General features: G+C 48.9%; 2 protein-coding genes across 9 annotated transcripts; one reads left to right on the plus strand and one right to left on the minus strand.

Moving 5' to 3' along the window:
- The first annotated feature begins 636 nt into the window (after positions 1-636).
- Positions 637-9,769, plus strand: ALKAL2 (ALK and LTK ligand 2). Of its 5 annotated transcripts, none has more exons than XM_073217435.1 (7): positions 637-924; positions 1,243-1,393; positions 1,596-1,897; positions 3,213-3,266; positions 3,354-3,434; positions 6,114-6,179; positions 9,214-9,769. In XM_073217435.1, exons 3-6 carry the CDS (start codon positions 1,648-1,650, stop codon positions 6,176-6,178), a joined length of 450 nt encoding a protein of 149 aa, XP_073073536.1. In that variant the 5' UTR covers positions 637-924; positions 1,243-1,393; positions 1,596-1,647; the 3' UTR covers position 6,179; positions 9,214-9,769. The 5 variants fall into 5 exon arrangements, with proteins under 5 accessions (XP_073073536.1, XP_036882334.1, XP_073073545.1 ...); XM_073217444.1 differs by having other exon boundaries at positions 704-1,026; XM_037026439.2 differs by lacking the exon at positions 1,243-1,393.
- A 1,842-nt stretch (positions 9,770-11,611) lies between these two features.
- Positions 11,612-24,187, minus strand: ACP1 (acid phosphatase 1). Of its 4 annotated transcripts, XM_037026436.2 has the most exons (7): positions 24,030-24,187; positions 19,717-19,790; positions 19,517-19,630; positions 16,746-16,958; positions 14,068-14,129; positions 11,976-12,081; positions 11,612-11,859 (listed from the first exon to the last, which is right to left on the minus strand). In XM_037026436.2, the coding sequence occupies exons 1-7, from the start codon at positions 24,070-24,072 to the stop codon at positions 11,782-11,784; spliced, it is 690 nt and encodes a 229-aa protein (XP_036882331.1). In that variant the 5' UTR covers positions 24,073-24,187; the 3' UTR covers positions 11,612-11,781. The 4 variants fall into 4 exon arrangements, 3 of the variants coding, with proteins under 3 accessions (XP_036882331.1, XP_017497418.1, XP_017497417.1); XM_017641929.3 differs by lacking the exons at positions 16,746-16,958; positions 19,517-19,630 and adding an exon at positions 19,356-19,469 and having other exon boundaries at positions 24,030-24,186; XM_017641928.3 differs by lacking the exon at positions 16,746-16,958 and having other exon boundaries at positions 24,030-24,186.
- Positions 24,188-24,255: the final 68 nt, after the last annotated feature.

Here is a 24,255-nt window from a genome sequence, read left to right on the forward strand (position 1 = left end):
AGGGGGCGCGTCTGAGAAGGGAGTACTCCTGTGGAGGGGGTGCTTCCGGGGAAGGAGTGCGCCTGGGGAGGGGGTGCGTCCGGGAAGGGAGTGCGCCTGGGGAAGGGGTGCGTCCGGGAAGGGAGTGCGTCCGGGGAGGGAGTTGAACCTGGGAGGGGGTCCGTCCGGGAAATGGGTGCGTCTGCGGTCTGGGTGCCGCGGCACCTCCTGCCCCGCAGCGGTGGGCCCGGACGTGGTGGGGCCTCGCGGGTTTTCCTCGCCTGGCCCTCGCCCTGGGGCGGCCTGGGCTCGGGTCCTGAGAGTGGCCCCCAGACGCGCCGCAGAGACCTCCGAAACGGGCAGGCTCTAATTGACTTATTAAAGTCGAGGCAATCACGTAGCTCCTTTTTTAATAGCCCAAGATCTACATTTAGACAAAAACAGATCTGAGTTCCTGGTAAAGGCGTTTCTTCTCATCCTGTCACAAGTGACAGGAACGGAGGGAAACAGACTGAAGGAGAGAGGGGGAGGTGCAGGGAGGAGCGCGGGGGGTGGGGGGCCGAGGGCGGAGAGGGGGAGGGGTGGGGGAGGGCGGAGGGAGGGGGCGGAGCGGGGCGGGGGGTGGCCGGGGGGCCCGTGGCGACGGGAGGGGAAGGGGGGCGGGGGCCTGACGGAGGGCCGCCCCGCATCTACGCTCGGGCTCCTAATTAAAGACCCGCGGAGCCCTCGGGGACCCGCCTGACGTCGGCGCGCGGGGGGATAAGAGGCGCGCACCCCTGGCGGCCGCGGTCCCGCTCCAGACGCAGCCACGCGTCCCTGTCCCCGCGCGTCCTGAGCGCTCCGCGGGCCGGGGCGCCGCCGGGCATGGAGTAGCGGGACGCACGGCGGCTCGGGGCGCGGGGACACACGCCGGAGGACGCCAGCGGCTCCGGAGCGCGGGGACAGGTAACGGCCAGGATCCGACGCGTAGGTGGCCGAGGACCCAGGGGTTTCCAGAACCCGCACAGCAGGAGGCCGGAGCGAAGATCCCCGCGCGGGGACTTCACGGTGGGGCTCGGGGACACCGGGCTGGGGAAAGGGGGCGACCCCCTTACAAAGGCGCTGCGGGAAACTTGAGCCCAACAGCCCGAGCTGGGCGCGCGGCCCCCACTCACCCGAGCGCGCGGCGTTGCTCTCCGGGGGGGAGGTGGGCGCGCCAGCCGGACCCTCCAGACTTGCCCGCCCCTCGGGGAGTTAACCGCCGCGGCTCCGCGCGCTTCCTAGAGGTTAAAGAAAGTTCCGCGGATGCCCCGCTCTGCGAAGTCGGACGGACGCGCTTTCCCAGGGAAGTTGGGAGGCCCCCGGCAGGGCGGGACGCGCGCAGAGGGCGCAGCCCCCGAAACTCTGCTCCCAGTGCCCCGCGGGTGGCGCTTCGGTGGGTCCCGGATCTGTGCCAGGCGCCCCTCCTACGGGGTTAGCGGGGATTCCTGGGTGTCCGCGGGGATTAGTGGGGTTCACGGGGATCCCGGGGTTGAGAGGATGGAGGTGGCCCGCAGGGGGCCGCGGTCTGGGCGGGGGGGGCGCTCGGGTCCCCGCCAGCCCGCCTACCTATCCTGGCCCCCTCCCTGTCCCCGCAGCCAGCCCAGCTCCGGAACGTCGGCCCCTCCAGCCGCGCCCACCGAGCGCAGCATGCGTGCGCCCGGGCGTCCGCTCCTCCTGGGGCTGTTGCTGGTGCTGAGCGCGGCCGGGCCCGGCCGGGGGTTTGCGCAGCCCCGCGAGGCCGCGGAAACACAGACCCTGCTGCGGCTCATCGCCGAGGTCGTCCAGGAGCTGAAGAAGTTCCACGCGGGAGAGTCCAAGCGGCTGCAGCTGCTGGGCCCGCAGCAGGACCCCCTGCGAGGTGGGGCGGGCGCGGCGGGCGCCGAGGAGCAGCGAGCGGGTGAGTGCGCGGCGCGCTGCGGGGCCCCGCGGCCGGGCTCCGTGTCCCTGTATGGCGGGTCTCCGCGGCCCGAGAACAATCTCTGTGCGCTTAGCAATAGAACTGGTGAGAACACACGTATTTTTAAAAGATAAATCCATTTCGATTGTTTTTAAAAAGCTAGGCAACATTGTTTTAAAAGGAAAATGAGAGGCCGGTGGATGATGTCTCGCAGACCTGAGCTGCAGCCTAGGTCAGTGATTTCGGCAGAGCTGTCATGTTATTTTGGAAATGGACATACTCTGAGCAAAGCATTTTCGCTTAGACAGGAACGTTTCAGAGCTCCCTCACGCCGGCACAGCCTTCCCGGAGTGGCTGCCCCTTGGGACTTTCCGAGGAAAGCATGCAAGCTTTTAATGCTTTTGTGACACAATTAGGTCAAATATGATAAGGTCAGTTTTATATAGACTGAGTAAAGTTTGGGGCAAATGAACATTAACATTCGGCATACCTGTAAACCTTGCAAGCAAGATGGGGTGGAAACGACCCTTTAGATGGGGAGTATTTGTGGTAAAATAGTGTGGCCACGGACAAGCTAAGTTACTAGACCAGAACAGGTGACTGTAAACTGGTTACAGACGACCAAACAAGTAAAATCAGAAAGGTTGCCTGTAGAATCGAGGCTGGTTCTCGCAGGCAAGTCAACGCTACTGCCTCGGAAGGGTTTGTGGGGCAGCTGCCCCCTGCTGGAAAGGCCCCACAGCCGGGGAGCCCCACCCCCTGCCCGGGAGCACTACCCTCCCCAGGAATTTCACTTCCATCTTATACACCAGGTTAATACCTATTTCCATGCATTTACAGCAGCCTTTGACGTAACAGGTGGTTTTGAAGGCATTTAATCTTTTTCTAAAAATATACTTAGAAAAAGTAATGTTTTACAATAAATTCCTTGTTCAGAGAATTAGGTTTTCTTCCTAGAACTTTGAGAGGTTGTGGGATTTGATTCCCAAATTCTTCAAAATGAAAGTAAGCATGTTTTGTTCACTGAAAACTGCCATACACACATGCCCTATGCCATTAAGGCCCCTGCCCCTATCATAGTGGTAGAGACCACTGATAATACTGGAGCTTTGTGAGTACTAATACTATTCGAATAAAAAAATGTCCCTGGTTACCAGTCTTCACATTGTCATATACAACATCCAATCTGTTTTATATACTGCAATGTACTATGGCTAATGCAGTTTCCAGCAACGTTCTTCAACATTCTCTTAAGATCACATGAAAAAAAAATGTTTCTTTCAGGCAATATAATAACTTCTTTCTCCTCAAGCAGAAATTGTCCCTCGAGATCTGAGGATGAAGGACAAGTTTTTGAAGCATCTCACAGGTAAGTTTTCTCTGTACTCGCCGCCCACCCCTCCCTAGGTGCTTGCATCCTGTGGGCTCTCACCTCGCTTCTTCCTCTATGTTCCAGGTCCTCTTTATTTCAGTGCAAAGTGCAGCAAACACTTCCACAGGCTTTACCACAACACCAGAGACTGCACCATCCCCGCATGTAAGTGACAGTGTCTGGATTGCTTTGGAAATACAACGTAGATGTGACTTCATGTCCTTCCACTTCAACAGGACCCTGTCTTCTGATCCTCTTATTTGCTAACGTATGTTCCCTCTTAACTATGGAATTAGGGGTGCGGGACCAGGCCATTGAGGAGATAGCTGCATTCTGCAGCAGCTGGTGACAAGCTGAAATTTACATTCCCTAGAATTAGTCCACTCGTGGAATGGGCTGAGCTTGTCCATTCACACTCTGGTCCTGTTTATGAATTTGGGCAGATAACTGTGTTTGTGTCTGCTCCACCATGCCGATAAAGCAAATGCTAAGAACCAGTGGTAAGTGGCCGCTGCAGAGAACATGAATGGACCTGGGCCGTCCTGGTCCAACTCTCTTGACCGTCCCACTGTCCCGACCAGAGACTTTGTTTCCATCGGTGACTGACCTCTTCCCCCAGGAACTGCTCTGCCCCCCCACCTGCCTTCCTGCCGGGGCCGCCACTGAGTCAGAAGTGCTGAGCTGCTCCGCTCCATCCTGCGGCTCTGACTTTCTATTTATCAACAACAGGATGTATTTTACTTCCCCACAAGTCGTTCTTTGTGCTCCTCACAAAACATATAATGATGGCAAGTGACTTATGAGCCAGAGTGACATCTGTTTGAACCCTGAAACAATTTTTTCTGTAGGGACTACAACTTCTCTGATTTAAGGTTCCTGGGAGGAAAGTCGTGTGGATATGCTAGGCATCTACCCAGCTGTTTTCAGACTATCCATGGGACAGCCGACCAGACCTGCCTGTTCTGCCTTCAAAAGACATAAACCACTTTCCATGAAATGCAAGTTTTTCTGCTTAGGCAGCAAAGTCACCCTAAATGTAACAGTTTTCATTTGTGGAGCTCCTGAAGGCACAGTGGCAATACGCCTGGGGGGAAGCCAAATACCTCCCATGTTAACTGTGTTAAGTGGTGCGAAGCAAGGGCCCAGGTCCCGGCCAGGCTGCTTGCTCTCAGAGCCACACGGGAGGCAGGCAGCGCACATGCCCCGCGGCTGCTGGTTGCTTCTCGAGCACTGTTCTCCAGTCCACCCTCCCACGTGTGCCACATGGACCTGGCACATTCCTCCCTCTGAGATGGAATCACCTTGTTTGAGAATTAACTTGTTTCCTGGAACCACAGAACTTTCTCATTTTGACTGTTTAAGTGTGTATACATTTTTACATTGAATGCTGTCTTACAATAACAGGGCCACAGATCCTAAATTTGAAAGTTACTCCTTCACCCCTTGTGCCGTGACACACACATGCACGTCCTTCTCCAGGGCACTGCTTGTGCCCACAAATGCAGCCACCTTTTGCTCACAGAACTCAGCCTCATGCCACCGAGACTCCCAGTCACCCAGGAATGAGGCATTGTTCAGAAGCCTTGCAGGCCTCAGGGGCAGAAGGCCCAGACCTGTGCCCTGGCTGAGTGCTTACTTTCACTTATGTGGGCCCACCTGCACCCATGGAGAACCAGAGCTGAAGTGGACCACATCTGTGCAGCTCTGGGCTGCATCAAAGACAGTCCCTAGCATCTTGGGTCAGCCCTGAAAGGAACCAGCCTTCCTCCCATGTGGCTCCGAGGAGAGGTCCTTCCAAGTGCAGATCCTTACATCTACCAGACCTGAACACCTGTACCCAAATGAGATCTGCATGTGCGCGAAGGCTGGACACTCGGGCCACGTGGGATTCTGTCCACTGCTGCAGATGGAAATATTTACCCCAAGCTCACCCAAACCAGTGCGTCCACATGATCCATATAGGAAACTACACTCTGAAACATGGGTGCAGCTGATGAAGAGCAAAAAGCTAGGATCCCTAGGACCCAGCTTTCAGCTGTTAGACTGTTTCTGCTTTGAGCTCAAACCATATGTCCTTGAAATATTTAGGGAGAGTGTTGTTAGGAGCGGAGTAGACTAACGCTGCATAATACCCATCAGCTTATTCATTCAGGATTTCAGTTAAGACTATGAATTCTTCCGTTTTAAGCAGAATTTCCCAGCTCTTTGAGAGGTAGACTTTACGAACTTACAAACTGCTGCAGCTTTCCCCAGAACTCACGTTCTGAGTAAATTCCTTTGTGGCCGTGAGGACTAAACCTCACTTCTTTCGGAGGGAGCATCTACTGAATGAAACAGTAAGTCATGTGAGGCAGCAAGGAAAATCGGGGTGCTCAGGAACTAGCTCAGCGGCTTCGGCGTCCAGCCCAGGTCTTTCGGCTCTGCTACACGACTGCTGACCCTCTTTCTTTAGATTTCTTGCACAAGGCTTTCTGTTAAGATCTACTCGGGGTGCTCAGCCTGTACATGAAGTGACACAGGGCGGGAAGCAGACTACAGCTAGTCTGATGCGCCCTTGCAGCCCAAGAGGAGAGGTGGGGCGACTGACCAGGAGGGCAGCCCCCACGGCCCCCATCCCATCATTCCAACTTTTGCGTGTGCCACTAATGGCCCTGAAGTGCCTTAAATTATTAAATCAATAACTTAGAGCCCAGGACTGCAGAGGGCAGTCTCGTGTCACTTCCAGGGAATTCAGAGTATTTAAAGAAATAAATGGCTTTAGCAGTTGATATACTTGTTTAAAAAATGCTTATTTAAGAGCTGTTGAGATAACTGACCAAGATCTGTGATTTATTTTCACCATAGACTATAAAAGATGTGCCAGGCTTCTTACCCGGCTCGCTGTCAGTCCACTGTGCATGGAGGGATAAGGTAAGCTGACAGATCACACCGGCACACACACCAGAGACCAGAATCCTGTCCCGGACATGAAAAACTCATGGCAGTTTAGAAACATTCACTCTTTGGCTAAAGTATCCTTACTTCAAGTGAGGGTGACCACCCTCAAAATATCTCCAAGTACTGGCCACCAATAAAAGGAGCTCCTCCTAGCTTACGCACAGTGTCCCCACAGCCATTATACATCACTCCAGGATGACATGGTTGGCACCCAGGACGTGTTCATCTGAAACACAGCCCATTATTTAACTAATCTCAGCACAGGACTGCATAAATACATAAATTAGGGTCTGTATCTAGAATCATGCCTGTTCACTGCAGGCTTGCACTCATTTGCTAGCACTCACAGGTAAGGGGCCAACCACACATGCATATTTTCCAGAAACATCTGGCCAGTGTCTGAGGTGGTCTGTCATTATGCCAACAAGCTTTTAAGTCACTAAGAGGTATCTTCTTTAAATGTTTCTATCACAGCTATTTTTTTCAGACCCTCTAATGGCAAAAATATAAATGCATACAGAGAGTTGATGATGTTAACCTTTTACACTGGCCTTTTGAGGCTGGTACGTAACATAACCCACTGTCAGCTATGCAGCCAACAGACGGACTGGAAAGTCTTGTTTTCCGGACACAAGCACCAAGTTTCAGTCGCAAAGCTGTGATTTCATTATCTTATTCTTCCGTGTCATGTGCGCTGGGCCTGCTAGATGCCCAGTCTACCCCCACAGAGAGGGCATGCTTCCGGGCCTCGGGTGGCTGCTCCCAGTTCATTTACAAAAAGGGACTACTGTACTTTTCCAGGGCTACCTCTCCTATGCCTCATGTCGTGGAAGGAGGAGGAGGTAGACTGGGATGAGGTCACTGTGGAACAGGCAGTGCCCCCAAGTGCCCTGGCAGCTGCCAAGGGCCAAGCCAAAGGGCTGGAGCCGGGCATGTGGAGTGACTGTGGGGGCGTGAGGTGTCCCAGGAACCACCCACCCATCCCAGGCCCGTTAGTGAGTGAGGGGCATCAGTCAGGGAAACAGGCAGCTACGGAGGGCTGGAGGGCTGACACATCTCGCACGGCCTCACTGAGATTCCTGGCTCCCCGGGGAGGGAGGCATGTTCTTAATGCCCAGCTGAGAGATGCTGTGCATTAAACTGTCTCCCGGTCACTTCTCATCTGAATACTGTCTCTTTCACTGTCCATACTGTCCACATGGCACACGCATCTTTTTATTTAAAGCAGAATGGATGCTTGTTAAGTCTCCCAAGGTGACATGCTAGGGGAGATGATGTTATTTTTATGAAGCATTTCTTTATAGTTAAAGCATCACCACTGCTAGAGATCAACCAGGCAATCTCCTTAGAGGACAACCTCCACTCACTCATAAGCCCGTCGGGAGACCGGATGCCTTACGGCGCCCCCACTGAAAGCTGCTCAGGCTGTGCTTCCTCTCTGCCCCTTAGCAGCTGACTGCCCCTACAGACAGCCAGCTGTCCTTAAAAAGGCGAGAGCAGCGTCATTCCCAAGGGACACACGCTTATGGGAACGACAGAGCACCAGGCTCCTTCCCTATCAGTGCAGGGCAAGCATGCCAGGGCTTTGCCAAACTCAACACAGATACTTACGTGAAAGCCAAAAAGGAAAGGAGCCTGCCACGCAGGGGCTCATGGGAATGCGGCTCACGACCGACACTGCCTGGGTGCCTCCCCCACCTTGAGCCACAGGTCAGAATCTCATTGCACGATGACGGAGAGGAAAAGGAGCAGGTGTGTGCCCACAAGTGCCTACTCCCCAAAGCCCACCACCACTCCTCCGTCACACTTACCGCAACTGTCAGCAGCTGTGCCCAGACTGGCCAACAAATGGCTTTATTTTAAAACTTGAAGTTTAAAATTTGCTAACTAAAATAATTTCATAACATTTTTAGAAGCTTACTTTCTGATTCCGGAAGTCAGAACCCGCAGTGAAAACTCTAGCTGGCCCCACCACTGCAGCAGAGGTTCTCCACCCTGCAGGCAGACTTAGGACACCAGTGTGTGTGCATTGTGGGGGGGGGGGAAGGGCACTCACCCAGCACCAGCGCTCAGCACACACTCCACTGGCTGGCAGCAGCCTCCGGTATAAGGCAGGAAGCTGCCCAAGTGCTTTTCTCATTGTCCTGAAAGATAGCAGGATAAGATTCTTCCTCCAAGTCCAGACATGCTTTGAATTTGTAAAGGCTGAGTCTGAAAGAAGCAGGTCTCTCTAAAAGGGCCTGAGCACAGGCTTCTCCACCTCTGTGACCTCAGAGCAGACCCTCGCCTCCTTCCTCCTGAAGCTCATTACCTAGTCTCCTCTGGCCAAAGAAAAACTGTACTCTCCCAGCTCCCCTCCTTTAGCCAGAGATGCTGCGAGGTGCCCTCACACACACCCCATCTCACTGCCCAGACCTGAAGTCAGGTAAGCCACAAGCCTGAGCTCTGGAGTATTTTCAAAGAAACAGAGTTTTGATAACAAGTACCTAGCTCACTCCTCACAATGCACCCGAATCTTAGTAACCCTTAAGCCCATCATTATTTTTTAAATTAATTAATAGTATACCAGTGGTTCAGGAATATAGGGAGTACTAGAAAAAAAGTGCTTATTCCTGATTATTGGTTTTGCAAACCCTCGTCAACATCGAGGAGTAAGGCCAATGAGCTATTTCCCAGGGTGACACGAACTACAAGTCCGCGTGGCCCATGTCACTGAGGGTCTGACAGCACACACCAAGACTACACTCTTTTCTTCAGACTTTCTTAGGCGGTCACGCAGTCACCTGTAGTTATCGTGTCCGCTCCTTTCGCACAGCAGGCATGAAGTCACTGCGGGACTAAGCTATCTTCCATAGCAGACTATGCTTCTCAGAACACAGAGAAATACACATGCAGACTGAGACGCCTTATGTCCATCATCACATTATCTTGCACCATTTAGTGTCTAGGCCTAGACTTGGTAAGGAAGTGTGAAGAGGTATATGAAATCAAACACATTTATTTTCAGCAGTGAGCAGAACTGTGGCGATCAACGGCCCGATAACCATGAGAAGTGCCTTGGAAACCAACAGCGAAACTGAACCTACTACCTTCATGTTCCCTGTGAACAGATGTGTATTTGCAGACAGCCTCTTCTACAATCCCTTTGAGTTTTGTATGGTGTTGACACCGTTTGTGGGTGCACATTCAGTAAATCGGCATGCCTGACAGCAATGTCCGCCACCCATTAATTAGAGAAACTCAAGAGAATGCTCCACAGCGGACATGTAGCGTTTCATGAGGCCACAGGAAGAGACTGCATTTCCTCAGTAGGTGAAGTCACAAAGAATATTTCTTTAGAAACATAAGCAGAATCTGAAATTATATTTTCATATAGCATACGGTATGATTTAATATTTTTTATTACTTTTACAACTCCCAGGGTATTATTTGGAACTGCATGAAAAATTTAAAAAACAAAACAAAAAACAACTTCAATCATGTTTTAGAGCCAGTGGACTGTAAGTGTGTGAGCACACCCGGGCTGATTTCATTTGTCCTTTGTATAATAAGTGTAAAATAGTATCCCGATATTGTGTAATATGTAGATACTGTACATAAAGCACAAGTAATAAAGTATTTGTTATAAAATCAAGTCTTCAAGGTGACTCTACCTCATAACAAGTTCATCACTGAAAACTCATGATTTATAAATCTATGAAGAGATGGTAATTATGGCAGAATGTCCCAGAATATAAAAGGCATAAATAAATGAAATGCAAACACAATGAACTCTCATAAAAGACAATAAATCAGCATTTTTTAAAAGGAGAAGCTACTATACACTGGTGACATAGTATCTGTAGACCTGATTTGGTGGCGAGTATTTCAAGTAAGGTCGCACCCATACTTCCCTACGACTGTGATCATGAAAATCCTATGAGGAAACTCATGAAGACTTCTAAGCAGACTTTTACGGACATATACACTGTGAACGATTTGACTGGATCCAATTGAAAAAGACAAGCCAATTCAGCAATGCATTTCTCTGTTCCTATGACCCCTAGTCTGGATAGGGCCATCAGGACATGTTTGAGGACTGGTATTTAAGATATGTATGTAAACATTAAGGACAACAAACTATAGGGATTTACTTGTTAACATAAGGAAAAAGCTTCCCCAGCTCCTGCCGCTGCCATCCCTCTTGGGGTGGCGGGTGGTGGGGAAGCTGCCGCGCTCATCCTTCAGGCACAGGGGGTCAGGACTCAACACCCCAACCTGAGACCCACACGCCGTGGAGGACCAGAGCCCATGACAGCGGGGAAGGTGCCCTGACGGGGCAGCCGCTGCTCTAAGGGTACCCTGTTTCTGGGTAGTGACCCACTTGGACCGTGGGTGAAAGCCGATCTGTGACTGACAGTCCTCCCCAGATTTCAGGTCACTAAGTACGAATGGGGTAAAGACGGGGTCAAGCAAGCTGTCACTCACGCAGCCGCAGAGCACGGAGCGACTGGGGAGCCTGCGCCAAGGAGACGGCTGCTCCCCAGGCGGCAGGCAGGCGGGCTCCTTCACGTGGACATCACCGTACGGGGAAGCCTCTACTTCTCGCTTCCTTACACTGGAGACAGACATGCACGCGCAGCAGCCCAGACCATTTCAAAGGGACAATGGGGGCACTGCTTTCTAATTGCTCTTCACTCGTCAGTAAAAAGCAGACAGAAACCAGACTTATATCTTGGTTGAATTTTTATAGTTTCCCCAGCTTATTCTGAAAACAATCTTTCCTGACACACATCCATGTGAATTTTTGATTAGTCATCTCACAGTGTACAGTATCTGCCCATAAATTAAGCCTGATATAGGAATATTTAACATGCTAACATTTAAGCATTCCAACATGAAAGAACTTCCGACTTTTCATTTTCTTCCCACCAAGGCTCATCTGTATTTGACATCCAGGCTGTATATGCACATAAAGGCAGACTGACCATAAACTGCTCACAAGGGTCCTTCTTTCTGGATGTAATAAAATTCCTGGTTCCAATGGGAGCAAATAAGCCCACTTCTGAGACAGGATCAGACAGACCAAAGAGGGAGCATGGCGGCTGGAGCAGCCCGAGGCCCCACCTCAGCACTCGCGTGTACACCGTGCTGGTGAGCGCTTCCTGCCGCGGCCCCAGGACGGGCCTGGCACGGAGGGAGGCAGCGAGCAGGAGGCGCGTCTCCTTGACACGGCCACAGACTGAGGGAAGAGGGGTGGCAGCTCTCCACAAGTCTCCATGGGCCCAGGTGCTGACCTGGGCCTGACGGCAACATTTTACTTCATTATGTTCTATTTTGTTGCTCTATTTCACGTGTTCCATTATTTTTGTGACTGTGGCAAAGTGGGATGCTCAGCTAATCTAAGAACATTTAACACCCCCATAAACTGTCTGAATCAAAAATGTTTATTTATTCTTCTGACAAATATAACTGACTTCCATCTACAATCATGTTTTAAAAGAAGAAACACTGTCACTGAAGGAACAGCTGTGACCCTGAGCCACAGAAGTCACTACACTCGGACGCAGGACCGGACGCACAGCTGTGGGGCCGCCTAGAGGGCCTTCTCCAGGAAGGCTCTGCAGCACCTCGCACACTGCTGGTACACCATCTCAAAGTCGGAGTCGCTGCCCTGGAAGGACGGGACAGGGAGACGCAGACCTGCATGAGGAGACGCCCCGGAGCACCTTCCTCGCATCCCGCGCCAGGACAACCCGAGTCCCGCTTGGAAGGGACGGCAGTACTCACATAATAGGGGTCCTCGATGGTGAGCTGCCGCTGTGGATCGTAGCTCCCAAGCAGTTCGATTTTAGCTTTGCAGTTTTTAACTTGATTACACTTCCTATTCAAATCTCTGTAAAATTGAAACACGAACTTAGTTTTCCGATCTATGGTTTCAAGGTAAATGAGGACATCTAGGATTTTATTAAACTTCCATATCAAAATCCCACAAAAGTGACCTGCTTTGAGAGGAAATCCGACAGACACTCTGCAGGCCTGCGTGCCCTCCACGCAGCTGCACCACGGACTGTCTCAGGCAAGAGAACTTGCAACAGGGACACAACCTCACAAACTTTACACAAAATATGCATCCTTAAGTCAGACAATAACTAGGTTTACTTCTGTGAAATACATGTTGGAACAATCCAATCAAAAAGGTCCTGTTTTAGGGTTTCAACAAAGGTGACGGAATGGAGTTCAGAAGCCCAGTGAGCCAAGTCCCGAGGGGCTACCTACCCCACCCTGTGGCGTCCTGACAGCACCTCACGCGGTGGACCTTGCGATCCAACTGTTTCCCTGCTTCTGACCCCCGAGCCCTGCCCCAGGCCGAGGGCCCCACGTTCCTGGCCTCTCCCACCTTCAGCTCTCATGCTGCCACAAAAGGAAAAGCAAACCTCACTAAGCCACTTTAGCTTAACTTGGCCACCCGTCCACTCAGTTAACCAATCTAAGCAGCACGATGGGTTGGGCATCATGCTTGGTGGGGGTGGGAGAGCCTGACGGAAACCTGGCTGGGCCTCAGGGCCAAGCAGGAGGGACTGAGGAGCAGGGTGCTCCCCGAGGGCCACACACAAGAACACAGCCCCAAGGGCCAACTGGGTCAGAGACCCCCCACTAATGACCAGAGTGCCACAGAGCTTCCCAACAAGACGGTGCTGGTAATTCCTGCAATTAGTGAGAAAGGTGAGCACAGAACAGCAACGAAAGAACAAAAAGAGCAAATGTGTGTATTTTACTGAAGTTCCTGACTAACAAAAGCAAAAGTAAAGCTGCTGCATCCACACCATCCTCCCCTAGAAAGGCAACCGAAACCAAACGCTTCTGTTCATCAGACACATGGATGTCGTGCGGGTGCTGACGGCCCCCCAGATGCGCTCCCCACATACTGAGCAGTGAACTGTGTGGTGAGCAGCCGGTGTCCTGGTCTTACAACTGGGACATCATCTCAGCTTCCACTTGGTCACATGAGCTGAGTCAGCCTCTAAATTTGTGACATGCATTGTATTCCCTCGTTTTCGGCATGATCACATTGTAGCACACTGTTTCTTTCTGAGGTCTGGTGCTCTTTTAGTCGCCTAGTCCCCACCGGACCGCAAATGCTGTGGGGGTAGGCAGCATGGAGACAGTGACATCACTGATGTGCGGCCACCATGTCCATGTGCCCTGGGCTCAAAGCACATGTGACGTGAGAGGACAGGGGTGAGTGAGGCTTGATGTCCCTGTGGAGCCACAGCTAAAATCCCACGGCACACCCACTAACCCTGTGGATGTGGGCGCACAGCTCTGCGCCTCCTATTCCTCCGACAGACGGGGTGACAGGCAAACTCACAGAAGCAGGACCAGTGGCCACAGTGCACAGAGGTCGGCTGCTCTCAGCCAATGTCCTCATCTGTCAGTTCTGTCTTTCCATCAGTTAAGGGAATCCACAATTTAAATGGAGTGAAAAGGTTTCTTTCTGGTCAGTCTTCGTGTTTTCGGGGGAAGGGGCAGCAGGAATGTGGAGTCATGATGAGCACCTGCTGGCCGTGCATTGCCAAACCGCATGCGTCAGCTGCTGCCCTGCCGGGTGCTGCCCACGACCACCTCGCCCCAGACGGGGCCACACTCCGCAGACGGCCGTTCCTCAGCACGCCTCTTCGTAAGCACCCCCATAAAACAACTCCAGGCTACTCCCCGGACTGCTTACTATTCCAAATCAACAGTTCTGTATATTGGGATCGTTACTATCTACTAAAACTTCAAGATGATAGAGTCATTTTGACAACCAAGTACTTGACTACTACTTTCACTACTGAACTAAGAATCACACAGAAATATTCCCTTTAAAAATTGTGATTACCTCAGATTGCTTTCATCCATACATAGTATATAATCAAATGTAGCAAAGTCTTCTTTGGTAACCTAAAATGATACGGGAAGTGAAAACAGTGTATATATTCATACCAATCAAGCCTACAGGATCAGAAGTAATACTTAAAGAAAAACCAAATCAGCTATATTTTAATCTGTTAATCACTAATTAATTAAACGATTTAGGATACTTCAAAGTTAAGACAAAGGCAACCTATTTCCTAAAACTATTGCAAAGATATTTTTATACTATAAAGCTACTTGGAATAATCATAAAAATGGTATAATGCATAGATGCAAAGTTTATACTTCATCTGCAATTTCTTAGTAACAAAGTATAATTCAGTTAGCACCTTAAAATGTCACACATTTACTACCTTTTATTATTTTACTCTCCAATCACTTAATATTCAGCCCCTGGTAACATACCCTAAACTAAACAGACGGAGAAGGCTTTCCCCCTACGTAGAGCGGCTGCAGTGGGAAGTAAAGCAGGGGACGGGAGTTGTGGGGGAAAGAGGAAGGGGAGGCTCCAAGTAGGGGCTCAGGGAGGGTTTACTAAGAAGGAAACTATGAGTGACTGAGTCTGTGGCTCTTCCTTCTTTATGGAATATCCCAAATTTGAATATGACACAGAAGACGGTGTCACTCACTGTTACTGATTCTAACCCAAAACCTTATCATTGTTCTCTGAAATCATAATTTACAAATATAAACCCACTACAATACAAATGAAAAATTATTTTATGATTTTTGACAATTATAACTAAGAGAAGAATGGAAACATGCCACAGAATGCAGATGGAAATCATTTCTAAGAACGTAATTTATAATCTTCCTCATTAAAAACCCTCTGAAATATGGCCGTATAATAAAACTACAAAGATACTGAAAACCTACTCGCACAGATTCGCGTCGTTGTGTATAACACCCAGTGTGGCAAAGGGAAAACAGACGTCCTCACTGTTCGGTTAGAAACGAGTGGCTCTCGCTCTTGGTGTGTATTAACTTAGAGAGCATTGAGCTAAATTTTGTTAATGATCCCAAAGGACTAGCTTATTTTAAAATCCATTAGAACAAATATTACGAACTATTTCCCCAAATTAGTTGCACAAGAAATATCCTAAAAATTAAAACTGGATTAAAAATTAAACATTGTTTTTAATTTTGGAATGACTACAATTATGGATCTTAAAGACAGTGATGCTATCTATGAAACCATGATGATGTTTAGATGTTAAAGTAATTGGCAAAGGATAGGAAGTTATAATTAACATCTTAGAAAGGATGCACAGCAAAGGATTTCCATTGTAGCTAGCAATGAAATAGCTTGTGGCACACCAACCCTCCTGCCAGAAACAAGTAGAAATGCCCATGAAAACTTGTGAGAGGTGGACGTGGGGCCAAAATCCCAAAAGAGGCACAGTTCAAGCTGCTGGGCAGGCAGACACTTTGAATGGATCCCTTACCCCACACGACTTCAACTGCATGGACCCCCTGGGAACTGCACTTCAGGGTCCAGGGCAGCCAATCCCACAGAAAGGGGCAGGGACTGCCATGGTGCAGGGGGCCGTCCGGCATCTGGTGGGTGGAGACCACGGATGCTGCTCCACATCCCACAGGCACAGGATGCCCCAGGCAATGAACGATCTGGACTCCAGTGCCCGCAGTGCAGAGGCACCAGGGGCACCAGAGGCTACGGCCACTCCTGACGCTGGAGAGAAAAACTGGAGGTAAGGCTGGCGAGACAGCCAGAACTGGGAGAGGAAAGACGAGGAAGGGAGCCTGGCACCCACACATTTCTCCTTAAAGCATTTACCAAGGGCTTAAATTACTTGGGGAGGAAACTGAGAAGCCAAAGAGGAAGGCTGCCTGACTCGGTGAGGAAGAAACAAAAATCCTATTCAGATGCTGCCCTGCAGGAGGGGCCCTGTCTACTCCACAGCCTGGGCATCGGGCAGGAGTCCTCGAGGGTCACCCAAGAGGGGGCCCAGACCCACACAGCCCAAGCCTCATAAAGCCAGGACCAGCCAGTCAAAAGGATGGAAAACAGGTAAAAAAGTTTAAGAAATTTATGCTCGAAATACATTAAGCTGAATCTCAGAAGAGAATGAGAAGGAAATATGAACAGAGAGCAGTCCAGAATTTTCCAAAACTTCTGAAAAAGGCACAAATTCAGGAAGCAAACTTTGGCCTACCACAGTAAAACCACTGAAAACTAAATACAAAAAGAAACATCTAAAGACAACCAGAGAAAATGACAGAAAATGTATAAGGACGATGAAAAGACAACTGATCGGATGAACGCTTCCAAATGACTGAAGCAGAAATACTACCCTTATGGGTAAGCTTTCCAAGAGACCAGAATAAAGAGGAGCGCTGCTCCACCTGCTGCATGAGGGCTACGCAGCCCAACGCCCTGGGACCCGGGGTGCGTACGGCCCGACGCCCTGGGACCTGATGCCCTGGGACCCGGGGGTGCATACGGCCCGACGCCCTGGGAACTGGGGTGCGTACGGCCCGATGCCCTAGGACCCGGGGTGTGTACGGCCCGACGCCCTGGGACCCAACGCCCTGGAACCCAGGGTGCGTACGGCCTGACACTGTGTGATGCTGGACGTGTATATCCAGTGGAACCATACACAAGTGTTCACAAATGACACATACCCAAATAGTCACAGTGGCATTCAGCCTCAAACTAGAAACAACCCAAATGTCCGTCAGGAGCAGGCTGGATAAATAAGCTGTAGTCTGTGAAATGGTCCTGAATCCAGCAATGAAAATGAGTGAGCCTCTGCTACGAGCAACAACACGGAGCATCTCACCCTGGAACAGGGCTGACGGGAGGAGTGCAGACTGCATGGTTCCACTGTCACAGAGCTAAAAAGGGAGAAGGGTTTTTAGTGGTGACCTCCAGAGCAGAGGAGTGGTGGTGCTCGGCACGCTGTGAAAATGTGCTGAGAGCACACTGACAGCCATGCCCACATCAAAGGACATGCAGTGAAAAGGAGAAGAATGCGTGAGGAACCCTACAGGACTAACCAGGGTGAGAGTTCAGACTCCAGAGAACCAAATGCATGCGTTAGAGAGAAGAAGCATCCTAACCGTAATTTACTTATTAAACCCAGTTTGAAAGCATTGGGAAAACTAAAATTTTAAGAAATAAATAGGATAGTTCTCATACAAATTGTGACAATTACAAAAAAGAAGACTTCTAAGCATTTGCAAGATGCTACAATAACAAAGATCTCACATGATCTCATGTATAACCTTATCTTACTAGTACTTTGAAAAAAAAAAGTTGTGGAAAATTTCTTAAAAGCAGCACAGAAAAGGAAAAAGCAAACACAGATTATGTGGAAATACTACTTCTAAAACTGGTAATTACAAATGATCTTAAAAAACACTAAGTTTCTAGCTTTGGTTTTCTTAAGGCATATGCATTTAATATACTTCATTTGTACTCACTTTATTATACACTTAGTGTATGAAAAATGATCTTAAAAACAGAAAACACATGATTGCTCAAAACTGAAGGACTATTTAAAATATATCTACATTTCTTAAAAAATAGAAAGCAGAAATTGGCAAGGTATGCAAAACCCCACCAAAATTAAAATGGACAAATGATATAAAAAATGTTCAGTATTCTGTCCAATGAAAATTCCATTTAACAAAGGATCAGGTCCTTAAGGTAGTTAATTTAAATAATAAATTGTTAACATGAAGAGTTGACTCACGTAGCCATAAATCAGAAGTTCATAGATCTCAGAGTAAGTTTATCTAAGTCAAAAAAACGTGTATTACTCATTTGAGGCATATATTTAAAGCGTCTGGCAATTTTGTTTTGTGAATTTTCTGACTCACACCTCTATACATTTTTATTAAGACAAACAAACCTCTGATCAAATCCAAATTCTACCATTCTGAAGCTGGCTAATCTTTGGGAAGTTATTTATTTTCTCCCCAGAATTTAGTTTCTTGATTTGCAAAATGGGTTTACCAACTACTTCCTTGCCTAACTCCCTTACCAACTAACTCCCTCCTAAAGTAACGGAGAGGATAAAAACTGAGATGATCAAAATTAAAAATGTGACACTGTGTGGCAAAGCAATCTGAAAGTTTTACGGAAGGATAAGATTTAGTACAGTGATAATTACAGCATCTTCTTCCAGGTGTACAAGTCCTGAGTCAGGCACCACCACCACAGGTCTCCCACTGCCATCCACATCATCAACTACAATCACCTTACATATACCACCCATTATAAATGTGTCATGTATTTGACAACTGGTTTTCAAAATATTGAGCTTCTCGATTCGGGGGCCACAGAAACTCATCTCTGGACATGGCCTGCTGCTCAGGCTACTCCATGGCCTTGCTTGGCTTACAGTGTACATTTCCTTAGGTTAGATACAAAAGTTAGTTAGAAGCTTTTAGCCCCATCTTTACAAAATCCAACTGAATCTCCATAGAATAATCACATCGATCAAAATAACAATATATGAGGGCTTCTGTATCAGAAACAAAGCCAGTTTCTTTAGAAGTTACTCCCTGTGGCTGTGGAAGGTTCCAGAGCATGCACCTGCCCATGGGCTCCCATATCTCATTAAGAATGTTGGGCCAAAAACCCCTCCATCCCCTGTGGTTGTACAGGAGCCTAGAACCCTGCATCCAGTAAGGTGCCCACAGTGCTGGCGGGACTACATAAATGAGATAAAATTTAAAATTCAGTCCCTTGGTAACACTGACCTTATTTCAAGTGTGCAAGAGCCAGGCGCCATGAGCAGATACCACACAGCATGTGCCCCTGGCAGCACTCCAGAATCCAACCCCAGAATGACGACTGCTGGGTGCAGGCTAGCCATATATTTCTAAGGCACTTTGCAGATGAAAATACATTTTGTATATATTACAGAACTTTATTCTAGCAACAAGGTTGTAATGTAAGCAAACTGGTCACCATGGTTTAAATGTGTAAAAGGCACACAGACAGAAATACAAAGGAGACTACAACTCAGGTCTTCCGGCTTTTAGCCAGACTCTCTCCACTACAGTTTATGTAATTATATGTACATTTTAATAAGTAAATTTCTTATTGCAAGTCACTCAGAATTGCGGAGCCAGTAGTGAAACAAAACATGAAAACAAAAAACCGTGGCTAGTTAAGGTGACCCTAAATAAACACACTCCTAACATGCATATCTGATTAAGCCTCTCTCTATTTCTCAAGTTACAGGACTAGACATATTAGAAATTGAACAAGATCTCTTCTACCTGTCTTGCTTTATGGGCTGTGTTAATGCCATGATTTCTTAGGCAGCTCACAGCTCTTGGATCTGGGGACCGGCCCACGTTCCAGTCAGAAACAGCGCCGCTGTCAATGACCCACTGCAACACAAAACACACGCGTGCGCCTTCAAGTTCAAGCACAGTACCTGCCGGGCAACGTGATTCATGGGAATGCCATGCTTCCTCATGCAATCCTGCCCTCGGTAATCTGGAGGGTTTCCTATTTCATACGTGGATGTCGCTGCACTGTCTATCCTCCACTGCAGGAGAAAAAAAGAAGTTTTTTCACAATTTCCTGCCCCAAAGGCTTTTGGGCGGCCTCTTTAAGACAGTGAACAGTACTTACGTTATCTGAGACATTTTGGTCAGTTACAAGTTTTCTGAAAACTGCTTCTGCAATAGGTGATCGACAGATGTTACCTTGAAAAAAGGGGAGGGAGGGCAGAAAGTGAGTGTCAGGGCCAATGGAAGGGGCTGCACCTGCGATCCACAAACTGCTTGGCACCCCTGGCACTGTGCTAGTGCTCCCCTGGGAAGGCACGTTATTGTCCCATCAGGACATGGAGCACCCATGGACCACAGTCCCCCAAATCCAAGTTCAACACCTTGAGTCCAAAGTACAAAAAACAAAGACATCAGATAAACATGAACCAAATACTGACCAAATCATGCTTTTTGAGGTTGTTAGCAATGACCCAGAAGTGAGTCATGAAATCAATGAACAGGGTTGCCACCAGATCACTTCAAGAGGTACAAATATGAATTTTCAAGCATACTGCAAGTAAGGATAAATGCTAGGAGGGCTCTAAACAAGAAGGGCAGATGCTAGAAGAGCTCCAAACAAGAAGCTTTCTGGTCCTCAAGGATGCCTCACCTCCTGTCATCCACATGTGACTATACTCAGAGCCCTAAAAGCTTGGAGGCTCACCGGAGCCCCAGTGGCCTGGGTTTACTGGGTTACTAACTAGGCATGACTGCATTTGACAGCAGGCCCATAGTCCAATCAACCTCCAGCACCAGCCATCTCAGCATCCAGCCTGTAAGGGCCTTCCTGGCATGAGCCTCTCCTATCACTCCTAGGGAACTCCAAGGGGTAAGGAGGTTACCCCCCAGGGGCCAGGGTAAAGGGCAGACCTTCCATTAGGTAGACAGAGTCCTCAAGGGAAAAGGCAAGACAAGAAAATTCTTCTCTCAGAATATTTCTACCACGTGCCAAGCAATGTATTTATGGGTGACACAGAATTAGCTCTAACAAAACAAGAAAACAAATGCTGATAGACAAGCAATACACTATGGGAGCAGTCACTCCACACCAACGAAGACAGCTGTTATGTTGGTGCAGAGCTAAAAGAGGCCTCACCCCTGCACAAATAATTACGATTAACTATGAAATAAGAATGCAGTCTTCCCACAAGACAAAAGCCTGCATTATTTACTGTCTTAGAGTTACAGCATATTCATCACATTTATTTTTTCCCAGATATATTTCCAGCAGGATGTGTGTATACATGTAGACAGAAAGAAAACTCCCTACTACAAACATGAGAGGTGAAGTCACAGCACCTGTAAGATCAACAGGGTAAGATCCCTGCCTGCTTATCCCTAGCCCTCCTGACTTCAAAAGTTGGTATCCCCAAATTATCACATAATTTTAAAAAGCAGTGCATCAGAAAAGCACAGTATTTCAGGTTTCATCTCTGGAAAAGTTCTAAAAGCTTGAAGTGTTATCTTCAGATTTCTTTAGAAAAAAGTTTCAAATTTGAAGTCTCAAGTTTGCTTTTCCCAAATTAGGCAGCATAATCCTCTTACTCAACACCTTCATCCCAAGGTTGGAAACTCATAAATCATGTCCGCACAGGGTAGGGGATCTGTCATTGCCAAGCATGCATGCCCAACACCTAACACGGCATGTGGCATCTATCAAGTGCTCAATAAACTCATCAGCTGTAGGACGAAGGCGATGTAACACCCCTGGTACCCTGTCATCTCCAGCAGCGCCAGCAGAAGGGCTGATGAGCGGCACACATTCCACAGTATGTCTCTACCTTACAGAAATATAAAACACCTAACAGTCTTGCCAAAATAAGGAGTTCAGGCTTCTGCCAGCAGCCTTACCAATGGAAAACACTCTACAATTCAGTCTGAAAAGGGTCCAAAGAAAATGCCTGGAGGAATAAAATTTTTGCATTTCAAAAACACACCACTCTTACTGTCCTATGTACAGGCTGCCATGTGAAATGGCACACGTCGACCTCTCAAACCTCCAGAGTTCATCTACTCAGCACCTGCACTAGGGACGCTCTGGTCCAGCACATGCTCCTCTCTGCATGCTGGCCTCCTGGGGCCCTCACCCCTCCTGGGTCCAATCTCAACACCACAGCTGAGCAGTTTGTTTTAAACTTCCCGCCTCTGTTCCAAATCCTCCAAAAGGCCTGCCTCGTTCAGAAGAAACCCAAGGGCTCACTGGCCTCAGCAGACTGTCCTCAGGCCCTAAAACAGGGGCCACGAACTGTGGCTCATGGCCCACAACCTTACTGTACAGCCCACACAACTAGGAAGAAGTTTTACATTTTTAAACAGTGGAAAAAACTCAAAAAGCAGAACATCTTGCGATGTGAGGGAATTTTATAGAGTTCAGATCCCACATCCATGGAGGAAGCTCTGGCGGAACAGAGCCAAGTGGGGCTGCCTGTTCTGCGGGGGCACCTTCGCACGACACCGTTAGCACGGCCTGCAGAGTTTGCCATTTACTGTGGCTCCTTACACAGCTGAGAGACTCCTGCCCGAGCACATGCACTGTACATAGCGAACTGACTTCCCTGTACTTTGGGAATGGTACTGGTAATGAATCCACGGGAGGACTCAGAAACGGCCACTCAGATTTATCTTCAAGTCGTCAGGTAAGATGAGGGTCCTGGCTGAGAAGGGCCACATGGTCACTGGGCCTGGCCACCGTGGCTCCCTGGCTGTTTCTAGAACACGGCCAGCACTCTCACTCTAAAACCCCTCAGGACCCAGAACGCTTTTTCAAAATACCTTTGACTTGCTTCCTCAGCTCTTTCAAGTCTTTGCTCAAATGTCGCCTTGTAGGTGAGGCCTTCCCTGAGCACCCCAGTGAAAACTGCACTCCCCTCCCATCCCTGTCCCTAGCTTTATTGTTCTCACACACCACCGAGTCACCCAGTACTTGACTGGTGACTGGACGTGAGCTCCGGAGAGGCAGGGTTTTAGTCTGTTCTGCTCACTATCCCCCTAGTGCTCAGAACTGTGCCTGGTAAAAAAAATTGTATGGAAGACAAGTATGTACAATCATACAACTCCCATTAACAGCCTCCACGTACATTATGTCAGCACAATCAACAACACTTAGTAAAATAAACGAGGCAATGGAATCCTGTTAGATGCCCAACCTGAACTGAACTGCCCTTTAATAAACAAGATTCCAGTAGTTAGCCTTCACCAGAGAGCTTAAAGAACAAACGATGCCTGCTACCAGCACGAAACAATGGGGTGGCCCTTTTACTTTTCCCCTCATAGAAACTCAATTCTGTAAATACCAAGTGACTGTCATATATTAGTGTAACCCTGCAAATACAAAGGAAAAGAAGCCACAGTCACTGTCCTCAAGAGGGCTTAACCAAGCTGTGATCTCAAGTAGTTATAATAAAACCTGAGTAATAAATGTCTATAATGGATTATGAATAACTACCTCCATTTAAAGGATCTACGAAAAGTAAAGAGAATATTTGGGCCTAATCTTACAGAAAGGCTTTCCAGGCAAAATTCAAAGGGTGCTCAGAAATAGCCACACAATCAGAGGCACACTGAGCATCTGAAGTGCTAGGAAAAGCAAGTCATTATATTACGAAAGGCAGTGTTCATGGGGTGTGGGTAGGAGAAGACAATGGAGACAAAGTGGAAAAGTTAAGAGACTTCAGTCATTCCTTGAAAGGCATACTGTGAAAAGCGGAAACTTCATTCCTTAGGAAATGCAGACTTCAGGAGATTTAAATTAATTAGACCACTGACATTTTACGCCTTCCTCTTTGGGTGTTAAGGAGATTAAGGTGGAAACGCTGAGTAATATAACCTGTGGTGCTACCAAAAGAAGAACCCTGAAAACTAAAGAAAATATTAATTCTACTTTAAATAAGATAGGCTAACTGCTGAAATTCTAAGAATGAAAATAATTCTGAGCTGCTAGGTACTTAAAGGATTAAATGCAAAAATACCTTCACTATAACATGGAGGAACTAGAACACTGGGGCATCGGACTGGGTCACATACAGACCTCGAAAACCAGGCGTCCTGGTTGGGCTTTTACGACCAGGGAACGGAAGCCCTTGCCCTCCACCCGCCTTCAGCTCCCTTCGTAAGCGTGGACCGAGGAAACGAGCCAGCAAACCAGTGCTGTCACAGGTGCTGGGGAATCAGGACTCTCCCGCGACTGCATCAGCCCAGCGGCCTGGAGTCCGCCCGGTGAAGGAAATCAAGGCTTCTGGGCAGGTGCGAAGGAAGGACCAGCCTGCAGGTGGGCAGCGCGGACCGAGACGGGGCACCCATCCCACCCTCGGCGTTCCGGCTCAGCGGCACAGGACAGCACCGAGGCCCACCCGACCCTCTGGGAAAATCGGAGTGGACCATATAGGCGCCTCTCACCCAGACACACGAAGAGCACGGACTTCGGTACGCGCTCCGCCATCTTCCCACGCGCAGGCGCCCACCGACAGCGTTCGAACGTTTCTGGAGCGGCGCAAGCGCCCTCGAGCGTCCCACCCCAAACGCCTGCGCAGTTCGGCCCCAGCCCTCCGGGGCGGAAATGCGGGCCCCGCGCCTGCGCAATTCGACCCTGGCGGCAATGGCAGGAGGCAGCGTCGAACTACCG

Source organism: Manis javanica, chromosome 1, assembly GCF_040802235.1.
Source record: "Manis javanica isolate MJ-LG chromosome 1, MJ_LKY, whole genome shotgun sequence".
Taxonomy (NCBI): Eukaryota; Metazoa; Chordata; class Mammalia; order Pholidota; family Manidae; genus Manis; species Manis javanica.

Coding starts and splice junctions, on each gene's coding strand:
- ACP1 (XM_037026436.2), bottom strand. CDS start 24,072: ATGGCGGAGCGCGTACCGAAGTCCGTGCTCTTCGTGTGTCTGG. Junction 19,791..24,029: donor CGTGCTCTTCGTGTGTCTGG/GTGAGAGGCGCC, acceptor CCTTTTTTCAAG/GTAACATCTGTCGATCACCT. Junction 14,130..16,745: donor ATGCCACTGTGACTATTTGG/GTATGTGTCATT, acceptor GTATCATTTTAG/GTTACCAAAGAAGACTTTGC.
- ALKAL2 (XM_073217435.1), top strand. CDS start 1,648: ATGCGTGCGCCCGGGCGTCCGCTCCTCCTGGGGCTGTTGCTGGTGCTG. Junction 1,898..3,212: donor CGCCGAGGAGCAGCGAGCGG/GTGAGTGCGCGG, acceptor CTCCTCAAGCAG/AAATTGTCCCTCGAGATCTG. Junction 3,435..6,113: donor AGACTGCACCATCCCCGCAT/GTAAGTGACAGT, acceptor TTTTCACCATAG/ACTATAAAAGATGTGCCAGG.